Below are 13,392 nucleotides of genomic sequence, written 5' to 3' on the forward strand. Positions count from 1 at the left end.
ACACCAGTCAATCTTTCTTCTTCCTTGTATTTGTGATCTTGTACTATTAAATTTCCTAGTCCTTTTTTTGTTCCTTTTTTTTTTATACTGTTTTTCAAACATGTGATATCTCCTCTGAAATTAGATGCAGAGATTATAGGTATACTCTTTTGTTTCTACAGAGGGGGTTGGTAGTTTTTATCAAATGTCAAAGGACAGTGACCCATGGAAGGTCTTTAACCTCTTCTATAGGGGTAGGACTGTGCTTGGTCTCTGGGCAGTGGGGTCTGGAGCAGTACAGGTACTGGAATGTGAAACATGGTTTCATTTCTTCCCCTTCAGATGCCCGCTGGTATCCCTGTCATACATACCCAGAGCTGCCTCAGCTGCATTTCCATATGGTGGGGTGTTGGCTGGAACCTTGGAGAATGCTTCCTTTTGGGAGCTCAGAACGGGCTTTTCTCATTGGCCTCATGTGCTGCCCATGGAGCCAGGGGGCTGCGTAGACTTTCAGACGGAGAGCAGCACCCGACATTGTCTTGTGACCTACAGGCCTGGTGAGTGTTGAGATGTCCTTGTGGGACCTCCTGTGGTTTGTCTGGGAGCGGATCGGTTCAGGGGAGGACTGGACGGCTTGCCCTACCCTTCAGGTGGCACTGGGAAGCCCCTTACAGACTAACGGCTCGTGCTACTACATGGGGGCTGGTGGCCCCACATTCCTCTTTGGAGCCTGCCTCTGCTTCTCACTTGTCTGCAGATTCTCCCAGGTACTCCTTGGTGTGAGTCAGCCACTTGAGGGGCCCCTGTGATTTAGGCAGTACTGGAATGAGGAGGCCTGGAATTGAGGCCAGTGAGCCACCCTCAGTGCAGTTCCTCGTGTTCTGCTTGCCCTTAAGGAAGATAAAAACCTGAGCCGGGGTCTGGCAGAGTACAGTGATTTCACTAAAAAGGATAGCTTATGCTCAAAATTGTTGCCCTTACAGGCAAAAAATCTATTGTAGATAACTTGCTTTATCTTAGCCTGGGGTTCTGAATTTCACTTGTGCTGTAGCATTTTGTTCTTGTTATTATGGTTGCTTTGTTGCTGTTCTTAACAACTTGATGAATTGTGGCTCTCCCACTTGGGGGGTCTGTAAGCAGCTCAGGTACTTCCTTCATTTCTTTGGGTCATCCTCCTGGAGCGACATTGGTTCTCTGTGCTGTAGATAAAAATCACAACACTTTACGAAGTATCTTGATGGAGATGTCCTACAAGCTGGATGATGCTGGAGAGCCGGTTTGTTCCTGCCATCCTGTACAGACATTCCTCGGGGGACCCACTTGCAAACTACTGACCAAAAGTGCCATTTTCCAAAACCCAGAGAATGACGGCAGCATCCTGGTGTCTACTGGGGATGAAGCATCAAATTCTGCCCTGGTGAGCCTATTTTTTTTTTTTTTTATACTGAAGTGTGTAGAGCAAAAAGCCGAAGTTCTCCATGATTGCACATCTCTGTGTATGTGTGTGTGTAGGGTTGTTTATTTTTATACAAGTCACACTTTACATCCTGCTCTATAATTTGCTCCTCTATCATTTAACTTCCTAGCTTGGATATTTTTCCATTTCAGTATCTGTAGATTCACTTCATTCTTTTTTATGTGAACTGAGTATCCTGTGGGCCATCTTGTGAATCTTAAAAAGAAAAAAAAAAAGGAACTACTGAAACCCCTATAAAATAATTGATTCAGGGGCACCTGGGGGACTTAGGGGTTCAGTCAGTTAAACATCTGCTTTCTGTTTGGGTCACAATCTCAGGGTCCTGGGATCCACCCGTACATCGGGCTCCCTGCTCAGTAGGGAGTCTGCTTCTCCCTCTCCCCCTGCTTGTACTCTCTCTCTGTCGAAATAATAAATAAAATGTTTTAAAATAAATAGATAGATAGAATAATTGATTCAGGCAACAGTTTCATGAATGCAGGGTGAAACCAACAAATGAATGGTTGATGGGGAATTGTACAATGGAGGGTCAGCCTGTCATGATCTGGATGCATTGATCAACCTTAACATCGCTGTAAGTGGGTTTACAAGAAATAATTTGCCTCTTAATGTAAGACAATGTGAAGCACATGGCACCTTCAGTGAGATGCCCTTGAACCTAAATCTAATCAAGCTTTGAAGTGTGGCTGACCAGTAGAGTTGCACCAGCCACATAAGCAGTTGAAATGTGATTAGTATGAATGAAAAACTTAATTTTTAAATTTTAATTTAATTTTAATTTAAATAGCCTTATGTGGCTAGTGGTCACCGTATTAGGTAGCACCACTGTAGAGTAAGGGTAAAATGACATGAAGTAAGAAGAAAAAAATCAAAATAGAATTAGTAAAGCAGATACGGTAAAAAGTTGATAATCTGGGTGATAGGCAGTTTGTTGTACTACCCTACTTTTTACTATTAAAATATTTTCATGATAAAAAGTTTGTGAAGAGGAAAGGAAAGCACTGGCTAGAAGATTTCATGAAGGCAGAGTCAGGGACTTTTTGTCTTACTGAGTCTTCTGTCCCTCGATGAAAGAGCTTGATGGAAGGGGCTAAATACTGGCTTGGTTTTCAGAATCAGTCACAGGAAGACTAATTGCTTATGAAGGTAGCAGAGGCCACACCTAAACTATATTGTGTATCCTGGCTTTGTGAAGGTTAGGGACAGTCTGTTTTGCTCCCCAGGCAGTGCCCTCTCTGCAGCTCTTTCAAACTTGTCCAGTGCCTTAAGGAGGGCGCTTGTGATGAGCACCTGGTGTTGTATGGAACTGTTGAATCACTTTATTGTACACCAGAAGCTAATATTACAGTGTATGTTAACTAACTGGAGTTTAAATAAAAACTTAACAAAAGGGCTCCTGGTGGCTCAGGCAGTTAAGCGTCTGCCTTCAGCTCAGGTCATGATCCCAGGGTCCTGGGATCAAGCCCCACATCAGGCTCCCTCTGAGCAGTGAGCCTGCTTCTCCCCCTCACTCTCCCTCTCTATTCTCCCCCCCTCTCTCTAATAAATAAATAAGTAAAATCTTTTTTTAAAAACCCCCAAAGTTGTCTGATGATCAAGCAAGCAGGTCCCCCAGCTGAACTGAATGATTCCTGACACTCCTCTCTGTCCTTCTGTAGCTGTGGGACGCTGGCAGTGGCTCATTGCTGCAGGAACTGCCAGCCGATCAGCCGGTCTTGGACATCTGCCCATTTGCGGTGAACCACAACAGCTACTTGGCTACCTTAACCGAGAAGATGGTCCACGTCTATAGGTGGGAGTGACTGTGTCTGGAAATTGGCAGGCCTGCTGCTGGTTTACGTTAAATGTTTGCTGGCAGCCCTGAGCAAGGTCCCTGCTTACTGTCTGTGACCTAGAACTTCTGGGATCGTGATTCCTTTGGGTTGATGTGACTGGACAACTCTGGGTTACTGAAACACTACAGACTGTATTTGCAGTGTCCATCAAAAGAGTAAGTGACTGGTACTCCCATCTATGTTATTCATGTCTTGGGTTAAAATCCTTCAGGAATCTGTTGAGAAACTATTTCTGATCAGACATTCTGCTGGACCTCAGAGAATATCCTCGAAGCAGTCGTTTAGGATATGAGTGTACACCAAGCATTTTCTGAAGGATGTGACCCCACCTAAGCGGTCTTGTCACTTGAGCTCTGTGACTTAGGGACAAATGCTTCTATCCCAGAAGGGCTTAACCGTCTTCACGTTGCTTGGATGCCGCGTGGATGCAGTAGAGTCTTAAGTCGAACACAAGAGGGCACTGTACAACTGCTGAAGGATTTGATCTGCTTCTGACCTTGAGTGTTGACAGCCTCTCAGTAGCTCAGTCTCATCCCCACAGAAATGGCTGGTAGAGCACATCTGTTCTGCTTTGTGGCAGCACCAGAACATTCCAGGTGTGCAGGGCTGGGATATTGACAAGCCCAGTGATGGAGGCGGCTGATGAGCTGTCGGCCCCTTCCTAACGCTGAGTGTGTTAAGTTCACATTGTGGGAGCCAAGGAAGGAGACCAGTTTGAGCAGTGGGCAAGCCTCTTTTTTTTTCTAGCTAGCTTGGGATCTCAGGCTTGGTTATATATAAGCCAGTGCTCTGAAAACCACTCCTTTTCCCTCACATTAGGAAAAGACACTTACTTGATTCTCCTGGTAAGATCCAGACCAAAGGGCCAACTGAGAGAGGCTTACAAAAGAGAAGCTCCTCAGACCACTGGTGAAGACAGAAGGGAGGCTTGTCTTTTCCATTTTGAAAGCGTTCCTGTCCGAATAAAGCTAAGCTCTCAGAGTGGGGGGCTTTTCTTGGGCGTGTTTAGAGTTCCCAGGAAAAGCCTTCCTCACGTGAAACTGGTGTTTGGCTTCAACTTCCCCCAATAGGCCTCCCTTCCTAACCTTTAAAAAAAGTTGTTAGAAAAACAGTTACTCTCAGGAAGGTAATAGTGGTTGGAGACCTGTGTGGATTGCAGGGCGAAGCCCACCAGCTTTCGCTCCGGCCATGGATTTTCCAGCATGGCGAGCTCTCTTCTCTCCAGTAGAGGGTTTGGTTCGTGCCTGTTCTGCCTAAGGCTGCGCTGCTGAACCGCAGTCCACGACAGAAAGTGCCTTGGGCCTGGGTAGCCAGGACCCTGTTCGTAGAAGCAGGATGGCCAGCAGTGTGACTTTCTGACATTAAGTGTTCTGGAAATGTTATTATTTTTATTTTAAAACAGTTCTGGCCTGACAAGTCCTGAGCTGTTTCCAGCATTTCTCACCAGCAAGGGGTTATTGCAGTAGATTTCCCCAGTGTTCCAAGTTCTAGTTGTGCCTTTTAAAGAGTGGTCTCCTTCCATTTTAGTACATCTTACAAAAAAGCCAGTTTCCAGAGCCTGGGAAAGAGCCCCTTTTTCTCAGAGGAGATACTCCTTTCACTTTGTTGATGATTCAGAAGGACTGCCTCGGCCTAGAGCATCAGCAGCAGGAAGGGATTCAAACTGAAAAGCAGAACACCTGGTTTCAGCAGATTCCCAGAGAGGATGCGGTTGGGCAGGCCCTGGCTGCCTTTGTCTTTGGCAGGGACAAACCTGGAGCAGGGTTAGGATTTGACTGGGGCTGGGAGTATACTCAGCTGATGCTGATTGCACCACCCACCCACCCCCGCCCACCACCCTGGGCTCCCGGCCAAGCATAGGAACCAAGGGACTTATTACCACAGAGATTGGGTGATTCTCAGGTCTTGCCAGTTCTTGCATTCCTCCAGTAAATTTGAATGCTTCAGAAACAAATTTGTAACTTCAACTGATTGCTCCCAAGGAAAAGACTTTTGCCCCCCCCCCCCCGCCACCCTTCCCCAACCCCCCTCGGCCCGGAGGAGATTCTATCTGTGGGACCCAGGCTCCGGGCTCTCGTCAGCACCAGGCTCTGCCCTTGCATGTCCCCTCACCCCTGTCTCTAAGGTATTGCTCCCATTTAAGGGTTTGGAGTTAAGCAGACTCAAAATATCTTGTCGATGTATATATCCTTGTACCTGCTTTGACAAACAGGGCAGTGGGATCTCTGTTCACGTTCTTTGTTTTAATGTTTGTGTTAATGTTAATATGAAAATAAAGCGTTGGCCATGTGTACCAGCTCCCGGTGTCTTTTGTTTCTTTGACTGCCGGAGGCAAGAGCATGTCTGCCTCTTGGGAAAGTGGTTCATTCTCAGCCTGGTGGATCTCTGTATTTCATGCAGTATTGGGTCTGGATGGGCTCTGGATCTCAAGTAAACATTTAAACAGATAAGGGATTTAACCGGCAATTCTGTTCTACTGTTGCTTAAAGGGAAGCTGTGTGTCTGCTTCATAAGAGCTTGCCTACACTGGTTATTTGTTTGTGCTCAGATCCAAAGGGCCAAATCTTGGAAACTACACTTCCCGACTCCCTTTGCCCACTGGCTTCCTTGGTATTTTCTTTGAATCCAGAAAACCATAATGTGGGAGGAAGGGAGTGGAAGAGAAGACTTATCCTTTTATTTCTTTTAATCTTTGGCAGTCCTGGGACAGCAACAGCAGCCCTGGGCAAGCGTGGACTCAGGGTTCCTGCTCAGCACAGTTCTGGCCTCTTGCCTCAGTGTCTTTGTTCTGTTTAGTTCAGGAATTTCTGTTGCCATAAATCCTGGTTCTGGGATTAGATTGGAAAGGCTGAAAAAGTTTTCTGGCTGAACAGCAAAGGGATTTTACTCGATCCCAGGAGGACCAGATCCCTAGGTAGAAGCTTGCTGTTGTCACGGAGCCTCGTGCTTGAACAGTAGATGACAGAGGTCCTGGGGTGGAAGGAACCTCCGTATTACTAAGAAACTCAGTGCCATTTTTTTCTCTTCCACAGTACTCATTTCCCGTCTCCACTTGGCTGTGAAGTGAAATTCTCGAAGCAGACATTTGTGTGTCCTTGTCTTTTGATGAGTCAGCTTCACTATGTTGGTAACAATTGCTTCTATTTATCCCTTTAGAGTTTACAAAGTCCTTTCCTGATCTATTGCTTAATTTTTATTATTTTTCTTTTTTTTTTTAAAGACTTTATTTATTTGACAGAGATCACAGGTAGGCAGAGAGGCAGGCAGAGAGAGAGAGAGAGAGGAGGAAGCAGGCTCCCTGCTGAGCAGAAAACTTGATGCGGAGCTTGATCCCAGGACCCTGGGATCATGACCTGAGCCGAAGGCAGAGAGAGGCTTTAACCCACTGAGCCACCCAGGTGCCCCAATTTTTATTTTTTTTTTTTTAAAGATTTTGTTTATTCATTTGACAGAGATCACAAGTAGGCAGAGAAGCAGGCGGGGGTGGGGGGGGAAGCAGGCTCCCCGAGGAGCAGAGAGCCTGATGTGGGGCTTTGATCCCAGGACCTTGGGATCATGACCTGAGCCAAAGGCAGAGGCTTTAACCCACTGAGCCACCCAGGTGCTTAGTTTTTAAACAATGTTATGGAATAAGTATTGTTATTCCAATTTACAGGGAAAGAAACAACGATCCTTTTAAAGGAAAGTGACATTAGACAGCATTTCATTTAATTTTTATTTTAAGATACATATTTTTTTTTAATATCCTCATGTTTCCTCATATTTACATCCTATACTTTCCATTACGGACCGCTAAGCAGTTGGGAAACGGGTAGAACTCATTTTCACTCTTGACGTCTCCATTTCCAGAACAGCCTAGGCTGATTCCGCACAACTTATTTCTCCTACATTTAAAATGAAAATAAAGCAGGGACGCCTGGGTGGCTCAGTTGGTTAGGCAGCTGCCTTCGGCTCAGGTCATGATCCCAGCATCCTGGGATCGAGTCCCACGTCGGGCTCCTTGCTCGCCGGGGAGCCTGCTTCTCCCTCTGCCTCTGTCTGCCAGTGCTTGCTTGCACGCTCGCTCTCTCTCTCTCACTCTCTCTCACAAATAAATAAGTAAAATCTTTAAAAAATAATAAAATGAAAATAAAGCAGACAGTTGTGAATATTATCGTGATACTTTTACACCCTGGTGGGTGCCGAGGCTGGGAACACCACTGCCCAGTTTAAGAACCCACGTCACATGGCTAGAACCGCTCAGCTCCGCGCTCAGGACAGGTCAGCTGAAGAGGGAAAGGAAGTGTGGAGCCGCTCTTTCTGCTCTAGAAAGCCGGGTGCAGGGCCGGCTGAATCAGGAGCCTGCTGTGGAGATGGGATGTGAGGAGGGATGCCATGAAACCTCGTTTGCCCCTGAAGAGTAACAGCTTTATCCAAATACAGCTACACTTAGCAGAAGGGCTCACCTGGAAGCTGGACGTGGGCCGAAAATAACAATATCTGGATTTGGTTCAAAGGAAACGTTATCCGGTGAGAGGAAAACAAAGTTCGGAACTTCACTTAACAGATGATTGGGTAAAAAGACCTGGAGGTTCTGTTACATAAGCTCAGCTCTGTGTGTGAGCTGCCAACGGTCGGATGGACTGTGGGTTAATGAAAGTGGGGGCTTGGTAGACCACTTGTTCTTGGAATGAAGGAGGGAATATATGCCTCTGGGTAAATACCCTGCCATCTGCTTAAAATAACCACCACTAGAGGGAAAAATAAAACAAAATGCCACCACCAGGTTAAAGCAGTCCTTCCAGAAAAGTCTGGTAAATTCCTAGGCTTGAGCTATGGTAGGGGGGATGTTGGTGCAGCTCAGTTGTTTCTCTTAAACATGGTGTCGAAAATTAGTTGTTATAATTTGTATAATTTGGTTCATATCCGCGTGCCCCATGCCCCCTCAAAAAAACAAAAAAAAAAAAGATAGATTAGCCAGCAGCAGATAGAAAGGAATGAAGGTCTAACCTAAGAAAGGGTGTTGAGGTCAGGAGAGGAGAAACCATTCTGGAAGCTTAAGCCCTTTGAAGTGCTGACACCTGACTCGTATCCCAGAGGGAGCTCTAGAATTGGCCCTGACATCAGGCCCCCCCTCATGAGGATGGTAACCTGGCCGTTGAGACAGTGACAGTCCTACACTAGGCGGATGATACGCCCTTTCCCTCAGCTCACCTGAGTTACTTGCAATCTGAGTCAGGGAAAGGAAACCTACGTTATCAGATGCTAACATTCATGTCTCTCATTAAGACCCCCACTGTCCCCAAAAAAGGCATGAAATTCCTTAACAGTAAGGGACCACATTTTGTGCAACGTGGCAAGTTGCAAGGGAGGTGGGCCATCCCGACTCTAGGATGCTGGACTCCTCTCGGGGTCTTAGATTTTCGGCCTAGATAATCACTGATGTTTCTGTGACAGACATGTTCAGGGCCTTTGGCTGCATAATTTGGGGATGCCCGGGAGCATGTTAGTACATTTTTCATCCCCTCAGTCCTAATGGTGTGGTACACCTTTTCTGTGAAAGGAACGCCCAGACAAGTTACAGAATTTGCCCAGGTGTGGTGGCCTTGAAAATGAGCCCCTCAGAACTCGCAACGATGGGAAGCATATCTGACTGCTACTGCGGGTCCGGCTGCTAAGCCCTAAAATCCATTAGTGCCGCCACAGCAGGAACCCTCCTTCCCGAGGCTTGCTCGGGTACTGAGGCAGGCCCATTTCTGGGGGAGGCTCAGTTCCTGACAGGCAACAGGCAACATTAGCTTTTGGAGCTTCCATGGCCTTAGCCAAACTTTTTTTTTTTTTTTTTTTTTCCTAAGATTCATTGGGACGCCTGGGTGGCTCAGTCGGTTGGGCTGCTGCCCTTCGGCTCAGGTCATGATCCCAGTGTCCTGGGATGGAGTCTCGCATCAGGCTCTTTGCTCAGCGGGGAACCTATTTCTCTCTCCGCCTCTGCCTGCTTGTGTATTCTCTCTCTCTCTCTCTCTCTCTCTCTGACAAATAAATAAATAAAATCTTTAAGATTCATTTATTTGAGAGAGGGCACGTGTGCATGAAAAAGAGAACGCGCACTCGCACGCACAAGAGAATGCAAGTTCGAGTTGGGGGCAAGGGGAGAGGGAAAGAGAGAAGCAGTGTCCCCCCTGAGTGTAGAGCCTACACTGGGCTCCATCCCATGACCCTGAGACCATGAACTGAGCCGAAATCAAGAGTCAGATGCTTGACCGACCGAGAGTCACGCAGGTGCCACGTTAGCCAAACCTTGAGAGCTAAGTGCAGTTTAAGTTCCATCTAAGTTGTTTCTGCCTCTCCATCGGTTCTGACCTCTCTATTTCACACAGGACCAGACCTGTGTTGTGTTTAATGGCTCTTTGACTCACCCAGTTTTTCCCACAAGTGTCGCCCCTGATAAATTATTGGCATGACTAATTCCCCTTCCTTTTTGGCCAATTTTTTTTGTGTGTGTGTGGTAAAATGCACACTTATTTATTTAAAGTACACTCTGCACCCAACATGGAGCTTGAACTCACAACCCCGAGATCAAGAGTTGCATGCTCTTCTGACTGTGCCAGCCAGGCGTCCCACCCTCTTAGACATTTTTAAGTACAGTTCTATGTATTAAGTTCATACTGTTGTACATCTGTGTCCGTAATTTTTCATCTTGTAAAACCGAAACTCTATACCCATTAAATAATAATACCTCATTCTTCCCTCCTCCCAGCCCCTGGCAACCACCATTCTACTTTCTGTCTCTTGTGTATTTGCTCTAATCACCTCATATAAGTGGAATCATACAATATTTGTCTTTGTGAGTGGCTTATTTCACTGAGTACAGTTTCCTCAAGGTTCACGCACGTGGTAGAATATGTCAGAATTTCCTTTTTAAGACTGAATGATACTCTATTGTTGGAGTAGACCACCTTTTGCTTATCCATTTGTCTGTCAGCGGATACTTGGGCCGCTTCCGCATTTAAGCTACGGGAGTAATGTTGCTGTGAACATGTGTGTACAGATACCTCTCTGAGACCCTGCTTTCGGGTTTTTTTCGCCCAAAAGTGGAATTGCTGGATTGCCGTAATTCTGTTTTTAATTTTTTGAGGAACTGCCGTACTGTTTTTCCACACCTGCTGTTCCGCTTTACATTTCCACCACCAGTGCCCGAGGGTTTTGATTTCGCCACATCCTCTCCCGCCTTTTTTTTTGTTATTTTCTGGGTTTTTTAAAGTTTATTTTTTGTTTAAGTAATCTTTCCACCCCAGTATGGGGCTTAACCCATAACCCTGAGATCAAGAGAAGCATGCTTTTCCAACTGAGTCAGCCAGGCTCCCCTATTTTCTGGGTTTTTTGGTATGGTAACCATCCTGCTGGGTGTGAGGTGGTATCTCATTGTAGTTTTGATTTGCATTTCCCTTATTATTAACTTTGAGCATTTCTTAGATAATGTTGGGCACATTTTCATGTGCTTATTGACTCTTTGTGTATCTTGTTTGGAGAAATGTTTATTCATACCCTTTGCCCATTTTTAAAATTGGATTATTTGGGGTTTTTGTTGATTGTCTGCTTCCCAGCAAACCTAGACTAATAGAAGTAGTTCTGGGAGTGTTCCAGAAAACAGGTAGTAAGATGGGTATGATGGGACCCCAGAATAATAAAAACTGGGTCACTGTACTTACCTGCCAGAAGCCAGGAGACCGCAATTATCATTATTTCCAGGAAGACTGAAGAGGCAACCAAGGGGCTAATCAGCAGGGAGTTGCAGAGAGGGTTAATAAAAGATAACATCCTTAGGGGCAAAATAGACTCAGCCAGCAAAGGTGATTTTTAACATCCATAACCAAACAAACAAAAAACCCCAGAAGAATGGAGGAGCAGGAGGCTAAGGGTGGCCATCCCCAGTGATTCATGCTCCCATGCTCAGTTTCTAGACCTGAGCCGATTTTCAGATCCAGAACCCATTGATGAGTAAGGAGCTAGAAGCCTAGGAACAAAGACCCTGCAACACCATGACAGATATATACCCCTGCAATGATTCCCTCTGTCTTTCCCTCAGATTCATGGCCATCTACTTAGGTGACCGTTCACTGACAAAAGGGAAATAGCCAAACATGTTGAGGACCGTTGGACACTTGGTCTGAGTTGACACTGACACTCAAGAGACCGAAAGCATCGTCAGCCCCCTGGCCCCTGGGAGTCAGTAATAAGTGGAGTCCTGGCTAAGGTATGGCTCGTAGTGGCCCCACTGGATATGTGGGCATATCCGGTGATCATTTTCCCAGTCCCCAAATATATAAATGGAAATGAGTAATGACCACATTGTGTTTCTGGCCTGTGTGGTAAGAATTGTGACAGGAGGGGTGCCTGGGTGACTCAGTTAGTTAAGCATCTGCCTTTGGCTCGGGTCATGATCCTGGGGTCCTGGGATTGAGCCCCATGAGCCCCGAGCTCCTTGCTCAGCAAGAAGTCTGCTTCTCCCTCTGCCTCAGCCTGCCATTCCCCTTGCTTGTGCTCTCTGTCTCTGTCAAATAAATGGATAAAATCTTAAAAAAAAAAAAAAAAAAGAATTATAACTAGCTAAATGCGAACCTTGGAAACTGCTCTTATCACTGGCCAATGTCTTATTGGGGGATGGAGGATGGTGGCAATTAGTGCCACCATTAAAGACCAGAAGGATGCAAGTGTGACCCTGGAAGAGGCAGTGTGAAAGACATCTCCAAGGAGAGTAGCTGCAAACCGTGCCCTTGGCTTTCCACTTTGTATGGAAGGACAGGTAGTCTAAGGTGAGACGATATACAGGTTCCTGGGCAGGGTTCAGTGGCCTGGTGGATGTGGATGACATACATGGAAGAAGGCATAACACATAATTTTTATCAGCTGACAACGCCCACCAGAAAGCCTCCACCATGGAAGAGGCACTGAACAATCAACCAGGCAAAATGACTCGGTCAGTTCACATCAGGCAGTCTTCAGCCCCTGCAGACTTGATGGGCAGGCACATGAACAGAGTGGCCATGGTGACAGAGATGGAGGCAACATATGGACCCAAAGTCCGTATGGAAGAATGGACTCCCACTTACCAAAGCTGCCTCTGAATGTGCACCGTGTCAGGAATAGAGACCAACACTGGGTCTCTGATAGGCTCTATTCCTAGCGGAGATCAAGCAGCTTTGTGCTGTTAAGTCAGCTACAATGTGCTCCCTCCTTCCGAAAAGGCCAGCAATTCTTCCTTACAGGGCTAGATACCTATTCTGGGTTCGGATTTGCCTTTCTTGCTCTTAGCTTCAGCCAGCAGAATGCCTGATTGAAGCCCAGACTGCCACATGGCTTAACATCTCACCCAGAGGACTCACTTTACAGTGAATGGATTGCAGAAGTGAGCCATGACCATGGGACTACACCATCCAGAAACAGCCAGCTAATGGAATACTGGTAATGACCTTCTAAAGGCACAGCGGAAGCACTAGCTGAAAAGAAACAAAGAATGGGGTGCCATTCTTCAGGATGCAGTATTAAATAGGAGACCTCTATATGGTACTCTAACCCCCGTAGAGGGAATACATGGGGAAACAGGAGTGACCCCCACTCACCATCACTCAGTGACTTGGGTAATTCTGTCCTTCCTATCCCAACAACTCTGGGCTCCATGTGGTTGAAGTTCCTCTGTCCCTACAGGGGGTACACCTTGCCAGAGGACACAGCAAGGGTCCTCCTGAACTACAAGTTATGACTGCTACTTCGGGACCTTGTGCTCAGGAACACAGGCGAGAAGAGGAATCACCATACTGGCAGTGGAAACTAAGCCTGATCAACAGGAGGAAGTAGGGGAGGAAGGAAATACCCAAGTGGTTCAGTTGGGTGCCTTCTGGTTCCCCTTTGACCCTCTGTAACTATAAACACCCATGTGCAACAATACCACACCAGACTGGCAAGGGTATGAAGACCAAGTTCAGACACCACCACACCACCACCACCACCAACAACAACAACCTGGAAATGAAGGGTTGGGTCACATTACTATGTAATCTACAAGACTTCAGAGATGCTATCTGAGGGCAAAAGAAATTCAGAATGGAGGAAGAAGAGGGTGAA

At 46.3% G+C, this 13,392-nt stretch overlaps 1 protein-coding gene across 1 annotated transcript in view; it reads left to right on the top strand.

The window, feature by feature from the left end:
- RFWD3 (ring finger and WD repeat domain 3) overlaps positions 1 to 5,589 on the top strand; it is a 48,290-nt gene extending 42,701 nt beyond the window's left edge. Inside the window, exons 11-13 of the mRNA XM_080827603.1 lie at positions 322 to 536; positions 1,185 to 1,396; positions 3,115 to 5,589. Of these exons, the coding sequence (XP_080683729.1) occupies positions 322 to 536; positions 1,185 to 1,396; positions 3,115 to 3,258 (571 nt within the window). The 3' untranslated portion in view covers positions 3,259 to 5,589. The remainder of the gene's footprint in view (positions 1 to 321; positions 537 to 1,184; positions 1,397 to 3,114) is intronic.
- Positions 5,590 to 13,392: the final 7,803 nt, after the last annotated feature.

The sequence above is a fragment of the Martes martes genome, assembly GCF_963455335.1.
Source record: "Martes martes genome assembly, chromosome: 17".
In the NCBI taxonomy this organism is placed as follows: Eukaryota; Metazoa; Chordata; class Mammalia; order Carnivora; family Mustelidae; genus Martes; species Martes martes.